General features: G+C 49.8%; 7 protein-coding genes across 7 annotated transcripts; 3 read left to right on the top strand and 4 right to left on the bottom strand.

The window, feature by feature from the left end:
* Positions 1–2,679: 2,679 nt before the first annotated feature.
* On the top strand, positions 2,680–3,988 carry CCOS01_11186 (HET domain-containing protein; the record flags this gene model as incomplete). The annotated part of the gene is made up of 3 exons (XM_060459339.1): positions 2,680–2,905; positions 2,959–3,670; positions 3,829–3,988. The coding sequence occupies 3 exons, from the start codon at positions 2,680–2,682 to the stop codon at positions 3,986–3,988; spliced, it is 1,098 nt and encodes a 365-aa protein (XP_060310071.1).
* Positions 3,989–4,872: 884 nt separating this feature from the next.
* CCOS01_11185 (uncharacterized protein) lies at positions 4,873–5,751 on the top strand (the record flags this gene model as incomplete). The annotated part of the gene is made up of 1 exon (XM_060459338.1): positions 4,873–5,751. One exon carries the CDS (start codon positions 4,873–4,875, stop codon positions 5,749–5,751), a length of 879 nt encoding a protein of 292 aa, XP_060310070.1.
* A 127-nt stretch (positions 5,752–5,878) lies between these two features.
* On the bottom strand, positions 5,879–7,426 carry CCOS01_11184 (uncharacterized protein; the record flags this gene model as incomplete). Its single annotated transcript, XM_060459337.1, has 2 exons — positions 5,879–7,138; positions 7,199–7,426. The coding sequence occupies 2 exons, from the start codon at positions 7,424–7,426 to the stop codon at positions 5,879–5,881; spliced, it is 1,488 nt and encodes a 495-aa protein (XP_060310069.1).
* A 1,223-nt stretch (positions 7,427–8,649) lies between these two features.
* CCOS01_11183 (ankyrin-2 ankyrin) lies at positions 8,650–14,850 on the bottom strand (the record flags this gene model as incomplete). Its single annotated transcript, XM_060459336.1, has 3 exons — positions 8,650–8,670; positions 8,747–13,475; positions 13,526–14,850. The coding sequence occupies 3 exons, from the start codon at positions 14,848–14,850 to the stop codon at positions 8,650–8,652; spliced, it is 6,075 nt and encodes a 2,024-aa protein (XP_060310068.1).
* A 759-nt stretch (positions 14,851–15,609) lies between these two features.
* On the bottom strand, positions 15,610–15,726 carry CCOS01_11182 (uncharacterized protein; the record flags this gene model as incomplete). Its single annotated transcript, XM_060459335.1, has 1 exon — positions 15,610–15,726. One exon carries the CDS (start codon positions 15,724–15,726, stop codon positions 15,610–15,612), a length of 117 nt encoding a protein of 38 aa, XP_060310067.1.
* A 1,068-nt stretch (positions 15,727–16,794) lies between these two features.
* On the top strand, positions 16,795–17,642 carry CCOS01_11181 (uncharacterized protein; the record flags this gene model as incomplete). Its single annotated transcript, XM_060459334.1, has 2 exons — positions 16,795–17,275; positions 17,347–17,642. 2 exons carry the CDS (start codon positions 16,795–16,797, stop codon positions 17,640–17,642), a joined length of 777 nt encoding a protein of 258 aa, XP_060310066.1.
* A 173-nt stretch (positions 17,643–17,815) lies between these two features.
* On the bottom strand, positions 17,816–18,747 carry CCOS01_11180 (glycosyl hydrolase family 12; the record flags this gene model as incomplete). The annotated part of the gene is made up of 3 exons (XM_060459333.1): positions 17,816–17,895; positions 17,958–18,196; positions 18,254–18,747. The coding sequence occupies 3 exons, from the start codon at positions 18,745–18,747 to the stop codon at positions 17,816–17,818; spliced, it is 813 nt and encodes a 270-aa protein (XP_060310065.1).
* Between the last annotated feature and the right edge of the window lie 214 nt (positions 18,748–18,961).

The following is an 18,961-nucleotide window of genomic DNA, read 5'->3' as shown; positions in this document are numbered from 1 at the left end:
GCTGCTCCTGAAGCCTCCCTTGGTACGTGGATCACCTCTTGAGTCTTCATCACAACGGGGAGGCAATCTGCTCAATGACTTAGATGCATGCTTTAGGGGTAATTGCCACTTGTGACCAAAGAAAAGTGCGCGAGCTTGGGCAAATGCCAATTGAGATAGACCATATACTCCGCATCACTCCTGTGAGTACCTATCAGTAACCTCTTCATTGGGCTATCAAGCTCCGAAGCTTGCTGGCTATCTCTCAGGTATGGCATCCATGGTGTCTCAGTTCCCTTTTTGGACTACACAGAGGCTGTGCTGCTGGAACTCGCCCACTTTCTCGTATTGCCATTCATGATATTTGCACTTAATTCCATCTTGCTGCGGATAAGTTGTCTGCAGTTGGATTCGGGATGATGATCTTGGGAACTGGGCGTCGCCAAGACGCCGCCGGAAGACGATTCCAGGCACCAGGAAAGTGCATTTGAGCGATGACGCGTCGCATGAATATTGAGATGAACTGGAAGCTATTACCAACTTGTATTGCCAGAACCTTACAGAGTGGACATGGCAACCAAAGTTAGTACATCCTCGGAAGCTGGTATTACACGATGAAGCAGGCAGCCAAGCACCCAGACTTCGTTACTTTAAGGTAGAAGAACCCCCAAGTAGTCACTCAATGGGTTCGATCAAATGCCGATTTTCTTAAAATGTAGAGCATCACCGTCATCTCTCCAAGGCTTTCTAGGTCGCTTGTGTGGTCCAGCATGGGGGTGCCCTAGAGTGTCCCAAAGGTAGAAAGGGTCAAAAAGCGCCTTGCACTACCTGCAGCAAAGAGCATCCTACCCAGTAAACGGCTACATATGGCTAACCTTGACTCAGGGGATCCATAAGATAAGATCCTGCGTTTTCAAGCTGCATGGAGCGAACATTGATACTCGGCGGACTTTTCACAACCCACAACATAACCTCACCCGCATTCAGGGGTCTAAGCGCATTGCCCGAGTGATGTCCACGAACATGCCTTCGGTCCATTGTTAACATTGCATCTTGTCTTTAAAAGGCAAGTAATAGAGGTAAAGAACTTTGAGCCCCGGATTACATGTATCATTCTCGGAGGCAGCCAGCTCAATATAGGGGTATCCCGTTTCGATGCTAGAGTGAAAATTTCGGTAATGCTGCTGCCTAACCGTCGTAGATGGCCGTGCCGCAACCAAAGGAATTCTAGGTCCACCTACTCCACCATCAACAGCTAGCTGAGGCCGAGATATTCAGCTTGTAGCCGGTATGTAGAGAAAAATTATCTGTCGAGACGTACTGAATAAGAAGTGTAGGCGTACCGGTAGGTTATTAAAGGCCCTCCCTCTAAGCCTCACCAACTCATGGGCTCGATTGCTACTAAGCGTCGTATGAAAACATGGTTCCGTATCACTCTAATACTCACGACTAGCAAGTAAGAAACTTGGACTGGGAATACTTGGTAGCTCTATCCTCAAGTCTGAGTCGATGGCGTACCCCTGGCCCTTTGCTCCCATGGCTCCAACTCAATAACTTACAAGCCCCGCTCATCTCAGCGGAGCTTTTCGACGAGCAATCATTTCATATCTGGGTCTGAAGTAAGATGTATCGCCCACGACGACGAAGACTCCGGTGCAACCAGGCCATTCGACGAAAAGCACACACATGAGTAAAGTAGACGAGTGAGATACTCATGGCCAAGTTTGCGGAAGCAGGCGCAGAGCCACCCACAGCAGCTGTGGGTGTGTATATCATTGCCGTAGCAGGAGCAGGAGCACGAATCATACGTTTGAAGGACGCAGTCGCGCATCATGAGAAACATCTAGTCCTGCGCGGGTCCAAAATTGCGACGAGCAAATACATGAGAGTACATAACTGAGGCTATGAGGGGCTCGGAAACTACAGATCAACGCCCAGGTCTACTTATAGTCTGTGTTGGTCGATCCAAAACGCATTCATCGATATGGAGCATGATTCTTAGAACACTGAAAGCTTAAACATAGAGGTCCTTGGATGGAGGGTTTTGTGGCCTAGGTAACTGAGGCTGTTGGTCGGTGGTCCGAAGAATGTCAGCAAATTAACAGCGGAGACAGGATAGGAGAACTGCTGCCTAAACGAGGTGAGGGGTATGGAGGGGTATGGAGGGGTATGGAAGTGTGAGGCTCCGTGTCGTTAAGCTTCGACAACATCTGAGCCTAATCAATTCCAAGCACGTAAGTTCCGTCGGCATTTCCTATTACCATTTCAAGTCTTCTTCTCAGAAGCTGTACAGTAGGAAGTTCTGAAGAACGTTAGGTCTTCTTCCGGGGCTGTAGTTGAGCCCGAAGCCAGCTAAAAACTTGGATATCCTTGCTTACCTTACTATGGGTAGTGGCTGACCCGGCTTTACAAGTTACAACGCCACCTTCGAATTGATAGATTCGGTACAAGGGCCTACTTTCCCCCGATTCAAGTCTGTCTAGTTCAGAAATGGCGGCGTTGACTGGCATGCAGCCGTTGTGCGCCCGTTGCCAAACCATCACTTTACCCTCGGATCTGGACGACCTTGATTGGTCCCGCATGGTGGGCAATTTAGCTGACATCTCAGCCTCGAGGGAAACTTGCAGTCTATGTATGATATTGCATAGAGCTTTCTGCTCTAAGGCGATCAATGTTAGCCAGAAGTGCCAGGGAAGCGTTATGATGAAGCTCGCAAAACGGCCCAAGCCCGCGAAAATAAGATCATACAACAAACCACCAATTAAAGTGATCCTCAAGAGCTACGAGAAGTACTTACTACTTTTTATAAAAATAGATGCAGGCACCATCTCCCCGCAAGAGTGTGTACATGGCAATGATGCCTCGGAACGAGAGCCGCGAGTTGTAGAACCACAGAGTATAAGTTGCAGGCTTCTAAATGGTAGCGGTAGGTGACATGAAACTATGGTCTTCTGAAAAACATCTCTAACTGTGTCAAAGACCAGTCAGTCCCAAATCACTGGCAAATGGCCCAAACAGAGATCTTTCAATGCCAAGCGGACCACGCTTGCTTCCCCATCGGGGAGGTAGAGCTACCAACACGACTCGTCGACCTCAGTAATCACGCTAACAACTTGATCACGATCAAAAACACAGCAGAAGTTGGCAAGAATATCAAATACGCCGCCTTGTCATACTGTTGGGGCAAATCGAATACGTTCACAATCACTTCGGCGACATTGGCCGACCGACAGCAAGGATTCTCTCCTTCGGCACTGCCTCTCAGTCTGCAAGATGCTCTTCGAGTAGCGCAAGGACTCCATATGCAGTACATTTGGATCGATGCATTATGTATCCTCCAAGACTCTGACGAAGATTGGTTGTATGAGTCGGCCAGAATGGCCAGTATCTACAAGAACTCTTTCATCACAATAGTCGCAGCCAATGCCCCAGACTCCGACGATGGCTTCTTTTCTATAGCCGCGCATCAATGCCAGATTCCTGTCAAGCCTCCACACGAGGATACCCAGAACACATCAGTCATTCTAGACACCAGCGTTCAGTTCAAAGACGAGCCTATCAGTCGCCGGGCATGGGCTCTCCAAGAATGGGAACTGGCTCCTCGGCGGCTGCTTTTTACTTCCTCCAGGATCCATTACATCTGTCCTCATTCTTCGCTTGACAAGATCAAGATGAAACCTTTCTTTCCCATGTACACCCCTTGGCTCCAAAGAAAAGAAGTTTTTGCGTCGTATTGGGATGGTCTTGTGCAGAACTATTCATCCCGGAGTCTTACCAATCCAGCAGACAGACTTCCTGCAATAGAAGGAATGGCTCGGGAATTCGACACATTACTGAATGGTAGGCTAGGTCGCTACTTGGCGGGCCTATGGCAGAAGCAGCTGGAGAGAAGTTTGCTTTGGCGGCAGGGAGGGGCACTAGATATTTTCTTGCCCAAATCTCAGAAATCCCGACCAGAGAAATGGGTGGCTCCGTCATGGTCATGGGCATCCGTGCAAGGATCCGTTGACTTTGCGTTTGCACAAACCGGAGAGAGCCTCGTGGATATCATTGGTGCAGAAACCACGTTAAACTCCCCCGGGAATCCTTACGGGAGGGTTACCTCGGGGTCTCTAACCATCTCGGGTCCGTGCTTGGCTACCAGAGCTGCAGGCAGTCATGGTAGAGATTCTGATGGTATTACTAGATGGCTTAATTATAAGGACGAATGGGTCGGGTACATATTTCTTGACGCCGACCCATACAGCCAGGACCATCATGAGGTATTGTGGAGTCAAGACACTTTGTATTTTCTTGGTCTCAGAAGTGAACGGCACCCAGAACAAGTGGGCGAGAATATTAGGGGACTGATATTGATGGAAAGATCTCCGTCTTTGTTCTACCGCGTTGGTGCTTTTCTTGACCGGGGAAAGTCATCGTGGTTTGAGGGAGCAGAAAAGCGAACATTGACGATCTTGTAGTTGCGTTTCTCATGGAATCGAGGCTTACGAGAAGAGGACCATGATAAGTTGATGAACTACCTACCACTGTTGGTCATGTTCGCATAGTTAGTAACGAAGTCTGTAGTGTGTAAGGCGCGTCAGGTGTATCGACAACTTGAAAAATGAGTCCGCGGTTTTCAGTGTGCGATATTGGATCGCCGCTAAGGTGTAACCTAGCTTGAAGAGCATCCGGCGATAAGCGTCCCCACGAGGCCGACAATTAACCGAGGCGAACACCGGGCCGGGCCGATCGTCGCAATCCTCATAAACCATCGACATATTTCTCCGACATTAAGTCCAAAGATTACGACCAGCCGGCTTACTTTTGTCTTGATTTGTGTACACATTAAGAGTGCTCGTTTCAATCAAAACTCGAAATTCAACACGCCCCCGGGGCAGATCTGGGTTCGCGATGGTCGCTCCGGCGGACGGCAAGACATCGCCGCTACTCTCACTCGCTGCGGGAGGCATCGCCGGCGGTGTAGAAGCCGCCTGCACGTACCCATTTGAGTTCGCCAAGACGCGAGTACAGCTCTATGGGCACCAGAAAGGGACAAGGAACCCCTTCGCGATTGTTCTGCGCGTTGCGCGCGATGAGGGGTTGCCAGCGCTTTACAAGGGATGCAGCACGATGATCGTGGGGTCTATCGGGAAGGACGCGGTGAGATTCGTCGCGTTCGACAGCATTCGCTCCGTATTCGAAGACAAGAAGACGCGTACGCTAGGACCCATGCAAAGTATCGCGTCAGGAATGGTAGCTGGGATCGTCAGCAGCACGATCATTGTCACACCGAGCGAGCGCATCAAGACAGCGCTCATCGACGATGCCAAGACAACGCGACGATTCACAGGTGCAGTGAATTGCATCAAAACTCTGACGCGAGAGCAAGGAGTTCTGAAGGCTCTTTGGCGCGGCTATATAACCACAACCCTGAAACAAATCGGCACCACGGGATTTCGCCTCGGCAGCTATAGTATCATCAAAGACTTCGAGCGTAGCAAGGGAATCAGCCCTGAGGGTCCGATCATGAGCTTTGCCAACGGCGCGCTTGCTGGCACAGTCACGACCGTAGCGACGCAACCCTTTGACACGATCAAGACAAAGGCTCAACAGGCCAAAGCCGTGGGCACAATGGAGTCATTTCGAGCGATCATGGCCGAGGATGGAGTAAAGGGCCTTTGGAGAGGTACAGTCATGCGACTAGGACGAACGGTTTTGGCCGGTGGCATTCTGTTCACGGCTAACGAACAAGCTTTGAAGGGCCTGAAACTATTGTTGGGAAAACAATGATGTAAATTGGGCACGAAACGAGGCGAACCCACGAGCAGACATAATTCGAGCACAACAAGCCAGCTATCTAGATATAGACAAGACACAGATCTGCGATAGTGACGTGGTGCAGATAGAATCAAGCAGACTACTTAGTTACCAAATACCAACCCTGATCTTCCAAGGTTTGCGCAATTCTATCCCAGAGACCAGTCCGCAACATGCCACCCCACCAAATATTGCCATCTAGGTCCTTGCCAATTATCGGACCCGCAAATCTAAGCGGGAAGCCACTGACATAGTTCGCATTGAGAATCATCGAGGGGCGCCCAAGTTTGTGCGGTTGAGCAACAGAGACTAAGTGAGGCTCGACGACGGCGGAAGAAAAGTCTGTTTCGAAGAATCTGGCTTTGCCCCAGTTTGACAGTAAAATCTGATGCATGTTCTTGTCTCCAAAGAAAGCTGCAGAATGTTTCTTTTCTAGGGCTTTGCGAGCTTCAATTTGCGCTCTAGTCCCTTGCTCTCGGATGGATCGTCGTATCGCGGCAGCCGTGTAGCTCAGCGGCCTTGTCCAGAGGTCCTCCGCGGTGATGGTGGTTAGGATCAGGGATGTGGCGTTTGATATAAATGCGGTCTTTTCTGGAAGAATGTCCTGAGCAAGCGCAGGACGTATATTGATGACGTTTCCGAGGACAATCGGTTTGTTGGTATTCGCAGGCAAATGTTGCGACCATAGGCGGCCGATAACGGCGGTCACGATGTCTCCCTCGCTGGCGAATAACTTTTCTTGGCCGGTGCTCTGTTCACTCAACTCTTGGTTGACCTGTTTCTTGAGTGTTTCGATGTAAGCTGCCGGTATACAAGCAATGCGAGATTCTTCAAAAGGATGACGGAGGATGTCCCAAATATACTGCAGGACGATTCGGGCCAGTCCCCAGACTGAAAGACGCTGATCAGCCAGAACGAATGGCTCTGCAGTGTTCTTTCCCAGCTCTGCCAGGGGATCTGTGTCAAACCCGTGGAAGACTTTGACATCGTCGTCGCGACCCTCGAGAATGGCAGTCCACGCAGTCAGAAGTTCCTGCCTTCCGATCCCATCCCATAACGTGTGCAGCCATGTCAAACTGACAAGCGTCGCGTCATCGAAGGAGACGATGTGCAGACTCAGCTGAGGTTCATCGCGATAGATGTAGTCTTGCATCGACTTGGGGCCATCTGATCTTCGCATTAAATCCTGGAACTTTTCTGGTGGAGTTCCTATGACTGCTGGCCTTGAAGTTGCTTTCGGTAGCCGCGAAGCGAGCGGATCATATTTGATGCTGCAGTCGTGCGTCTGGTGCGAGTACGCAATAGCTGGTCTTTCGGAGTTGTATAGCTCAGGCACATGGTACTCAAGCTTTTTCTGAGACTGCCGCATATGTGAAAAGCTGTCTCGACGCATTTTCGAATACTTGAGATTGGAACTTACGTTCAGTCTTAGTCTAGCACCAAGCTTTCGCCATCCTTCACGGCCTAGCAACTTCGTAAGTGACGAGTGCAGCCTTTCTGGATTCAAGACGTCATCAAAGCGCATCATGAAGCCCATGACAATGCCTCTGTTCAGGGCAGTGTCATCATTGGGGTTCAAGGGGATGATCGTGTCTGTAGCCACTGTTGCCGGTGCTTTGGGCGCAGTCTTCGAGAATATGCTGCCCATCTTGATGACTACCTAGGTACCCACGGCTTGACCTCAAAAATGAGAAAGATGGTTACAATTAGAACACAGTCTCAGAAGAGCGGGATCACGCTCGTATTTACGGCAGTTGAAAAAAATTGCAAGGATCGATCGGGTTAGATTCGTTCCTTCTTTACCGACCTGCATGACAGTCGTTGGAAGTCTGGACTTACAGTCCGCTGGACCGGACTTACGGTCTTGTCACGGTTGATCTAACGACTATAGGCGCACTGGCTACAGTCTTGGAATGTTTGCCGCCATTTTACGTACCTTTGTCTGCTGTCGGTGTCGTACCTGTCAGCCGGTTAATCCGAGTTAAGGTCTTTTCCGCATGCATTGTTGGTGTTTTACCACATTGATTCGGGAGCACTGCATGATGCAAGGCAGACGAATCCTGGCATGTGACGGTTTCTTATCCTAGAAAATCATTCAGGTTTACCTATTGTCACTCGTTTCCTATGAGTATTCTCTGTTCCATGACCTTGATACGACAACTTTCCCCCGCAAGTTCCTTCGTGCCTTATCCAAACACGACAACCACCTCAAACTCGAATCTCCCCAGTGCCGAGCGTATTTTCCTGACAGAGAAAACTTGCCAAGACGATATCCGCTCCAGGGGCGAATCTCGCTTTGTTGGTCCGTTACCCAGCCAGGCGGGGCCACCTCAATTTTCGCCTGCTCCGTAAATTTTCCAACCAACAGCCAACTTACGATTTCTGGGAAATCCTGAGCTGCAACTATTGCACTCCTGCCTAATCCATCCTTCTCGTACCATATCCGTGCTCCTGCATAGACGAGCATTTTGACTACGTCTAGCCGACCCCCATGAGCTGCTGCCATTAGCGCAGTGCCAGTCGAAGCTCCCTCGAACTCAATGTTGCAACCCAAGTCTAGCAGCAACTTGGCCTCTTCAACAAGTCCGAGATCAGCAAAGAGGCACAACACGCCATATGATCTTTCGCTGTCTTTTCCATCGGACTCAGTCATGTCTTGTATGGATTCGTGTCCACTTCGCCGACACAGCAGACGAAGAAATCGCCGGACACGACCCCTCTCTCCAACGTAGTACGCGTAGGATAGAATCTGCCAAAGCTTTGGTGCATTCACCTCGGATGCTATCGCATGGCCATAATCGGAGTTGAAAATAAAGGTCGCAAGCCGGATTTTCAGACACGCCGGTGCCCAGAGGGGTACGCCATACCTTCCTATCGTTTGAAGAGGGATGCCTGATTTTAGCATCAGAACCGCAGTTTCCGTCGAATCACAAACCAGACATGTGTCAGCATACTGAGGATATCTGACAGATGCCCCACGATCCAAAAAGAGGTTCACCATTTCGGTGTTGCCAGACTGAACTGCTTCTTCCAGAGGGGTGAATCCACGGTTATAATCTCTGGATGCAAGCGAGGCCCCGTGCTCCAAAAGAAGTTGTGCAAGCTCGATGCTTTCGTGATTCGCGGCTTGGTGAAGGGCAGTTCCCTTCGCTGTGGTTTTCTTGTCAACTTCTGCTCCATATTCGAGGAGAAGGCGGACAAGCTCCAGGTTGCAAGCATCGACTGCGTCCTGAAGAGGCGAGGCTACGTAGGGCCCAGAATGCCATCCAGTCCTGTTCACAAGCTCATAAGCCAAGTTTCTGTGAAGACCATCACCGATCTTAGCAGCGTGAGATAAGAGAACCTGTAGAGCCTTGAGGCTGCCGCGATCCACAGCTACATGGACGGCTATGGAATTGTCAATGAGCCATATCATGTCTTCTTCCGGAACGGAGCATAGCCATGTTGAAATTTTCTCGAACAAATCATCCTCCCACATGAGCATGTCAAGACTGGTAGATCCAAACGATGGCCAGGCATACTGCCGGTACTTTTTGTTATCGTCACTATCAGATGATGAGGAGGATGAGGAAGATGAGGAGTTGTCTGAAGTGTAGTCGCTGAAATGGCGGATACCGTATCGCTTGAAATTTCCGCACGTATGGCGGGCACAGGTAGTTCCACGGAAACTTGCTCCGTGTTCCACCAGGGTGTCGACGATGTTCGCAGACACCTCGTTACGTGACAAAGCGAATATGAGAGCTGTGCAAGTATGGCAAGATCTCATCTTGATGTCCACCGGGCAACCTTCCTTAAGAATCTTTCTACAGATTTTAGTATCGCCGTCAATGATGGCCTTTTCCATGGTCCGAGAGAGAGAGGCCAGCCATTGCTTGTCACAGTGAATTTCTGCGCCAGTCTTCAGGTTTTGTTGAATGGACCTTTGAACTCGTTTGATATAGTATTCTTCCTTGGGCATAGCAAAATCGAGCGGCGTTTCTCCTTTCTTCGTCTCCATATGGGCCGCGCCGAGCTCCAGAAGGAGCTCAACAGTGTCTTTCTTCTCGAGATGGATTGCGAAGTGCAAGGGGGTCCATCCGTCGCAGTCCTTAGCGTTGATATTTGACCCCCGAGAAACAAGTTCTTTGATGGTTTCCAGCTGCCCAAACATTGTGGCAAAGTGTAAAGGGGTATGCAATTGTGCATCAGTGATGTCAAGGTCTGAGGCAAAACCGTTATTCAGCAGAAACGACACAGTCTTTGCCGAGGCAAGTACCGCAAGGTGCAGAGCGCAGAGGCCACGGTAGGGCTTTGTGAATGAGGGAGCTGCTTCAACACCCAATGTCACCTCAACCTGGAAGTCCCAAATAGATTCAGAACAGGAGGATGCAGCCATCTGGTCGATGATATCCTTGTAGCCATGCGCGCATGCCCACGCTACAGGAGTCCACCCAAACTTGTCAGAGGTAGAGAGAGTCTCTGGTGATCCGCGTAAAAGTAAAAGGCGTGCCGTGTCAAGATAACAGTATCTTATGTGCGTACTCAAGGCTGAAAAATTACCCCTTTTGCTGAGAAGCTTGCGATCCATGTGCTCGTCAAGCAGTCGTTGGAGTATGCTAAACTTTGGGTTGTCGCGTGGTATCCTCAATGCCGCGAATCCCCCCGGCCCTAAACGCATTGGGCAAGCTGAACCTTGTGGTTGACTGAAGTTCTCCATCGGGATAAAACTAGGACTGAACAAGGGACTACTATCTGAAGATAAGTCCTCCTTGCCATATGGCATTCCTAGTAGGTGTAAGAGACCAAGGTTTCCGTCGGGATTCAGCTCGTTCAGACGATCTTTCTCAGCTCGTTCTAAAAGATTCGCGAGCATCCTATGACCGTTGAATTCGGTACCGTGAGAGCACACGTACTCTAACAAGTTTCCTCTCCCGTCCCTCTTATGAACATCAATATCCGTGTGGATAAGACGACGAAACAGGTGCCAAGAATTGTGAGCAATAGTCCACTTGATGACCTTGATATCCATACCACTACTTTTGTAGTACTGAGGTAAGGTCGTTGTGTCATGAACAATGCCGAATATCTCTTCAGTCGCAAGTACAGCGTCGTTGTCAGGTGTAAACGCCCTCGGCATTGAGTCGACATCAAAGAGAGGAACGATCTCTACCAGCCCAGATGTTTCTCTAGCTTTTTCATAATCGTCCATGCAACCGAGATGGACCATGAGCTTCACAAGTTCGACAACTTCCCAGGCCTCAGCTTCTGATGCTCTTCTGAAATAACCCTGCACGCTTTTGCAGAACCACTGCCAGGTATGAATACCGTTGACGATAGGTGCGGCAGACAGCTCTTTCTGGACAAGAAGTGTTACAAGTTCTTTCTTGTAGATGTTCAAGTCGGATCTTGACAGGTATATCCTTAAGGGTGTTGGAGGCTGGTCGGAACAAGGGTAGGGAAATATTTCCAGGAGTTGGCGAGTCGCTTCCACACCTGCTGAATCTTCTATATGGAAGTAATTGAGAGGCGTGTCTTTAGCCACAAATTCGAACATTTCGCAATCATGCAACTCCTTGAGTAAGAGGCTATCCTGAATACCCGCCACAAGGTGAGGTAGTGATGGATGTCTGCTCTTGAGGCACGCACGATCCTTTTTGCAGTATTTGAGGATGATAGAGGCGTTTGAGTACTGTTTGCTGACTAGCGCTTTGGCAAGCACGGTACGGCCACTCTCATTCAACATTCTCAAGGCATCTTTTCGTTCTTCCTCGTCACTGTTTTCAAGTAAGATTTTTAGAATTCCAGTTGAGGTAGCTTTAGCAGCTGCGAGATGCCAAATGGTGCTTCCTCTCGCATTGGCTCTCATGGTTTGAGCACCATCCTTCAATAAGCATAAGAGGACTTCTTGCTTTCCATCTTCGACGCAATAAAGCACAGCTTTGCTTTTCCAGTCATTTGGGCCGTTTTCGGCCATGTAATTTGTGAGCAAGTGGTCCAAGCAGTTGACAGCTGAGCATGCGACAGCGAAGTCGAGCAGTTTCGTCAAGATGTCGCCTTTCAGGAGGTCCTTGATTCTTGTGTTGCTTTGAGATTGATCCTCTATCGCTTTCAAGTTGTCATCGTCGATTGATTTCCACATGTGTTGGACAATCATGTCATCGGAGATGCCTTGCGAGACAGGCAATGGTATATCGATGTCAGTGGTTTCCGAAACCGCCTTCTGGAAAGCTTTGAGATAAGCAAGCGATTCGCCCTCTTTCTTATCGACCATTCCGCTTAAGATTGCCAAGATTTCCTGAATATGTTTCTTGGCTCCTGTATCTTTATGCTTTGACCACTTGCGACAGATCGGCCTGAACACAGCGATAATGTCATCGTGCAGTTGAGCACCTCCTCTAACGACAACCGCGAAGATTTCAGAATTCCTAGCCCATTCTGAGGTCTTCAGGGCCAAAGCACCGACAGTGCTCCAAGGGTATGTCTGACTAGGCAAATCTCGTGTACAATCCGCTCCCGCATTGATCAGCAGCTCAACAGTGCTTTTACGTGGTCGGCTGAGCCATGGTGGCAATGGAGAATTGCCCGCCGGGATATCGTGGTCACCAATGAGTAAAGTACCTCCAATCGCACACTGCAAAGGGGTCCCTATCTTGCTCGGTCGATTGTAATTTTCTCCAATTCGAATCAACTCCGAGCAGACGGCATCGATGCCCAGGAGAGCGGCCATGTGTAATGGAGTAAAGTCGCCTCGCCTTAGCACACGTGCAAGGCGCCTTGTCTGGCCTGCTGCCCAAGATCGTTTGGACATCTTCTTCCTCAGAGGAGGACTTGCGGAGGATGATGATCCCAGATGAGGTGGGGTATCTGAAGTACTATCTCCTAAATCTTTGTTCGACCATGTTGCGGCGGAAGAGTTGACTTCCGTAGTTTCGGAACAGGTAGATGGGGGCCTCCTGATTATGCCTCTGTCTTTCCGTCCTCTCCAATTGTTACAGTCGCCGTTCATTCTGTGTTGGCGGCAGATCTCAAGACACCAAGCCTTGAAGTTTGTTGTCTGTTTGGGGTCAAAAAGCGCCATGGCTTCCACGACCAACTCCGGGTCCTGCCAATGACTGACATCAATTTTGTGCCAAGTCAGTGCGGCGAACCTGTAAAAGGGGTATCTCTCGTTCCTGGTCCTTATGTAATCCACTTCTGACAACGATAAGCTTGGAAGTCGAGCGAAGTGACCTAAGGTCAGGAACTTGAGTGCACAGGTAGCAAGAAGCCGATTCGTTCCGGAAGTCGTGAGACAATATGCGGCCAAATCGCTGGATTGGTCGATATATCTATGCGTAAGGAAGCTTTCAATCGAATCGTGCGCAAACGCAAACTTGTTGCCATCCAGCGATCTTATGATCATAGGACTGCATTGTCGCAGAATCTCTGATTCGTCCACCTCCGGATATTCCAACATCTCAGGATCTAGCCCGGAAATGCCTGAAACTGAAAGGGCTTGGCAGAACTCTTGGGCACTCAGTTTGTGGCGCGAACATTTCGTCAGTTGTAAAGCCCTGAGGATCAAGCTTCGAGATTCTGGCGTCCGCTTTTGAAATTCTTCCAGCGTTAAGCGGTAGGTGTCGTGCAGCGAGCATGGGAGCTTCTCCAAAAACTCAACCTGCTCAGAGTGGGACTGCAAGGAGCAGAGGTGGTCGAGTTGATATGCGATCTTCCAGAAGCTGTCTTGATTATTAGCCTTATACGGTTCGTGAGTGTTTCATTGTCTTACACATGGTCGTCACCAACGCTGAGTTTGCGGATCGTAGCATCCTTCACTGCTGTCCGTTGGAACCGCAGAGCCCCGGTCCTGACTCGTCTTTCTACCTCGGTGGCAGCGAAAGCCTGCAAGATGGCCATGGATGGTGCAATGTCACATTTAGTGACGGATTCGCCCAAAGACTCCCGAACAAACTCGAGGTCTTGACAAACCACTGCCAAACTAAAGTTCGGTGCGGATTCTTTGGAAGTCTTTAACAAAGAGGCGATCATCGGTATGATGCCATCTCCGCCAGACTTTGAGCAGTCCACAATGACCAAGACATGTTCAAAGAAAGTTGACATTTGCCAAAGAACACCTTTCAGTCCTTCCATGCTCGCTCCGTTTGTTGCCCATCTCGGTTGGATATTTAGGTCGCGACGATATCGGCGTAAGACTTCGAACGCGCCCTGATTCTGGCGCGCGATCAGAGCAACGATGGTGCCAAGTATGTTCATATCCGTGGTCCATCTGGTCCATCCACTTAGAAGCTCAAAGTAGATGGGTACAACAACAGTTCGTGCACGGCGTCGCCGAAAGGTTTCCCGTGCTAGTGCGCCGGTGAAGGCGGTTCTCCCCCCGCCCGGAGGAGCTGTGAAGAGAAGGTGTGATCCTCCCTTATCAAGCCAATTTTCGAAGTCTTCTCCTTGGAAAAAGCTTGACTGTATTGACAAGTGTTTGTATCGATCTTGTATCTTGATGTATGAATCTTCTCGGGCGCGTAGAAAGGTATTGAGGACCATATAGATGCCTTGGAAATACCCAGAGGATTGGAGAAAGTCGGTGAAAACTTCGGATATCCAGTCTTCGTCACGTATGGTTGCCACAGACTTCCCTTTTGATAGTAACTGTAACAGATGTTTGATTGATTCTCCATTCAATCCTTCTGAAATTGTCTTCTTGTGCTCACTCAGTTCATTCAGGAGATCTGTTGTCCAGGCCCTCGTAAATGGCCACTTGACATCGGCGTACCTTTTCTGTTCGCATCCGTCGTCGCCCGATCTATTTGTTCGTCTCCTTAGCGATCCCCCTAGTTGTTCTAAGGTGGTGCGACATGAGATCAGTGGGGGCGGGGCAGCATTGATGTCCGAATCATGGTCCTTAGTCTCTTCAAGTCCTGATGCTAACAGAGAAAGTCGATGCAACAAGCCCGCGATGTCTTGTATTTCGTTAGCAACGGCCCGGATCTCCGATTTCAACTTGTTGTCGCTTTTGGTGAAGCTAAAGGTCAATCGAAAGGTGGCATCGGCGATGGCCCTCAAATCGTCGAGTCTGACGGCCAACTGGTCGGCCTCCATCTTGTATCAAGCTGCCAGACGAGGGTTCTGTCACCGTCGCGAAGTATGCTATTGAGTACATGTAGGTTCGTAATAACAGTTGTTTTGACTTAATCTAGAGTCTCATGCTTTTCGACAGCTTCCCTATGATTTTGGTGACCCGAAAAGTCTCTCACACGGCTGACCGTCTCGTGACGGTGCATGCATCACGTGGTGCATCCCCGCTTGTGCTGGGCAGCATTGCATGTCAGCATGCAGATTCACAGCCTTTGGAAAAGTACCATGCAGATATGTTGAGGACATGCAGAGGCATGACGGTCTACGGATGACAAGTGGGCGCCATACATGTATGGTCAACGCCTGAGTTATCAAAGATACAAAACATATATCTTCGCCAGTATAGACCATCATCGAAATCATATGTTCATGGTTGTTCACTGCTTGTATAATTACCGGGCCAATTTGCATAACCGTGCCTCCTGGGCGGTCGCAATGCTTGATGCCAAACTCTCGATAGCTCAATTTCTGTCACTCTGATCAAGCACGAAGAAGACAGTTGCTCATCACTATTAGTAAAAACTTGTTGCTCTATTGCATCTAATACTGACTGGTAAAACTAGGGTCGCCGGGCTATCCTGCTCAATAGATAACCTTCCTCTAATCACTTTCTACAGCGACCACGATGTCCACTAATTCGTCATCACGCCTAAGCCCATTCTAGTCCCATCACTTATGATATCCTGACGAAAGTGATCGGAAGTATCAAAGAAACCATTGACTTCAATCTTTGCTACTTGGTAAGTTATCTGGTAGTCCAGTCTTGCCACAATGCTCGCAGATGCCCCGCTTGAATGAGGGACTGCCGCATCTCGGGCAGATCGTCGCATAGCCAGGCATCCTAGGCCAACTGCTTTCTAGTCAATTTGTGAGAATCTTCGAAATGTTTAAGTTCCGTGTTGGAGTTGTATTGGTTTCTGTGAAGTGTAATAGCACTTATATTGAAATGGGTTTTTGGTTTGATGACAAAATAGCAATATACAGGCGCCATTGGCATTGTTGGCAGTCCTTGCTTAAATAGCTGATCTCACTATTTGCCGGGAAATGTCATCTTTGCATACTCATACCGAAATGATTGATTCCGAATCTAAGACTGACTTGCGAGCCACACGAGCACATGTGACTGGTTGTTGACCGGTTGGCAAACAGCGCTGGTGGTCAGACTCAGACATGGGCGTTTGGCGAAGGGAAACCACCGGCGCAAGAGTTGTCATTGTAGAAAGGTTACACAAAGCATTGGATACATGTTGAGTCTCTATTGTGAATGCTCGTTAGGATGTGACTCGCCCTTGAGCCCCTGAACTTTCAAGTAAGGGACATTGTGTAGTTACATGTCATTAGCAAGACTGTCTGTACGACTGTGGAAGAATTGCAACAATTGAAGCCAGAGACCCACACTTGACAATTTTATAAAATAGAGAATGCGGCTCTTCTATCGTGAAGTTTCTAAACGATAAGGCGGTAGATCTGATTATTTGACGGGTCCGATCGTTCGGCGTCGTTCGACATCCGCCGGTAACATTCGGCGCCCTCGGAAACCCCGGCGGACTCGGAGCCCGAGTGGGTCTCCCGTCGGCAGAGTAGCGCTCTTCTGGTTTAGTGAACAGTGAGAGAAAAGTGTCCCCCTTGGGCAGATCCGAATTCCGAAAGCCGAAAGCGCGAGACCCCTTGGAAATGAGGTAAGAAGTCCGATCCAAACTTGAAGAGAATTGTCCTCCGGGGTTATGGGACGGATCGACCCGGACAAAGGGTTCTGGATTTCTACCGCGTACCTGGATCGTAGGAATTGACTTTAATGTCACGATCCCCATTTTGTAGCCCCCCCTCCCATCCATCTAATTCATCTTGCATGTTTCGCATTGTCCAATCAACTTCATTCATTCCAACTCCTGATTGAATCGCGTCTTGATGGCTTCCTTCTTCTCAAAGGCCAGGTTAGCGACCTTTTCCAAGTTCGCCGCAGGTGCCACCATCACAGGCGCCGCTGGTTTTCACCTCTGGACGCGTCAGTGCGCGTTCGACGACACTTTTACCCCGGCCAACGACACCCTCTTCCAACACTCTCTTCTTAAAAAGGTCAATCCAAACAACAATCCCGACTTTCACGACTGCTGTTACCGCACAGTTCCATTTGACAAGTTGCGGCCGGATCTTGTTGAGGACGCGCTTAGTGGAGGCTCAAAGCTTGTGGAGACGTATTCTGCTGGTGTCTGGGGACGATATGGTGAGCATGTGCCTGTAGCGGTGAGGGCGATATGGCAAGAAGCTGACTTTGATACACAAGCATTCAATATTCAACGCAAAATCATGGAGATGGCCCGTAAAGACGAGTCGAACGCAGGGGACCTCTGGGAGAAAGATGAGCTATTAAAGAGCACTTACCCAGTCGGTACGTCTCATTCCCGATATTGGCCATGCGTCTTGCCCATATTCTAATATTCCCCTCACTGACTTGAGTAGGCACGGCTTTTGCTGACGACTTCATTGTCATCGAAAAGTCTCCAAGCAGCATCTTGCTGCGGGGTGGGCTCTCCCCCAGGGTAGCGCCTGATGGCCCACGCGAGTTGGACAGTATCATAAGCCTAGGTGCGGACCTCGACCGACAGGCCCGAGTCGTCAGCTTCAAGCTCAAGTCAATACTTCTCAACGGGGTGAGCGACGGTAATGATGCTCCACTACCTGGGCCCGCGGTGTTCTTGCATCAGCAGTACGCTAGGCTGTTGGTAACTGCCGGTGTTGACCACTGTGTTGCGTGATACCCTTGAAGACGTTGCTAAATCATCTTCCCTCAAACTGTACTGTATATGTATTACTACTATAGACTATAGAAGCATTGAGTGCCTCCTTTCAAGGCATACGTGTCTAATGACGGATTCTTTTTGGTATCATGAAGCAGCAAATATCATGGGCCGTATCTTAGTGCCTATACCTAGATGACATCGGCAATGAACTTGGGCACAACGAATTGTGCAGGACCGCCGGTGAAGGCCTCCGTACCGAGCTGGTAAACTGGCCATTCAGTTAGTCTGGAGTTCGAGTGGCCCAACAGCTAGGATGGGGAAGAGACTTACCGAGCATGTACTGGTTGTGTTGGGGGAACTGGAACTGGTGGCTCAGGAAGTTGAAAAACTGCTTCACGTCGGCGTTGAAGTGCTGAATGGGGCCATTGACGGGCAGGAAGCTGTACACCTTCATCGCGCCGCCGTGGTTGTAACCAAAGTGAACCTCCCACTGATGCCCGCAGATCTCGACATGCGCGATGGGCGCCTTGGACTCACTGATGGGCCACACACCGCCCAACTTTGCCAACCTACACATTCACTTATCAGCGGGTTGACCACATTCAGACACCAATCATCAAACTCACCAGATCATAACCTCGAATTCTCCGCTGCTGTTGGCGTGGTCTTTATCGGGATCCGTAAAGATATCATACGCCACATTGGCCCTTACATCCCACGTGCTGTAATGCCACTCGGCCTCCGTCGGCAGCGCCTGGATCTCACTCAAGAGCCGGCGCTGGAACTGCCTCGCGCCGTAGACATATGACTTGACGTTGTGCTCGCCGCCCTGCCACTCCCAGTCCGTCGACCAGGAAATACCCTGGGCGCCCGACGCGCCGGGCGGGCTGGGGCCATCGTAGTGCGTGCGCTGTGAGCCCGACGTCGCGCTTTCGAGGCCCCAAGTGTTGTTGTTTAGTTCATACCCGTCAATGGCGTGGTAGCCCCATTTCTTCTCGAGCGTGACGATGTGGTCGCGTGGCGGCGGCATGTTGTTCTGGTTTTGAGGCGGCGGGGCTGGGCGTGCTTGTTGGAGTTCGTGCTGTGACGAGTCGTCGGATGTCGAACAGCAGGATCCCATGGGAGGCGAGTGAATGACTTCTCTTTAGATCTTTGGCCTTGACAAGACCTTCAAAACCTCGTAAATCCTATGAATATAGCGGCTGATGAGATGAGACGAGATGAGATGAACTGAGAAGATGGTGTGAGGGGTAGTTGGAGACGGCGCGTCTTTAGCACAGCGGACCGGACGGGAAGCGTTAAAGTTGGAGAAAACAGGGCCCCGGAGTTTGTTG

This window comes from Colletotrichum costaricense (assembly GCF_030867565.1).
Source record: "Colletotrichum costaricense strain IMI 309622 chromosome Unknown Scaffold_12.1, whole genome shotgun sequence".
NCBI classification, from domain to species: Eukaryota; Fungi; Ascomycota; class Sordariomycetes; order Glomerellales; family Glomerellaceae; genus Colletotrichum; species Colletotrichum costaricense.
This window is presented reverse-complemented; position numbering and strand designations above follow the sequence as displayed.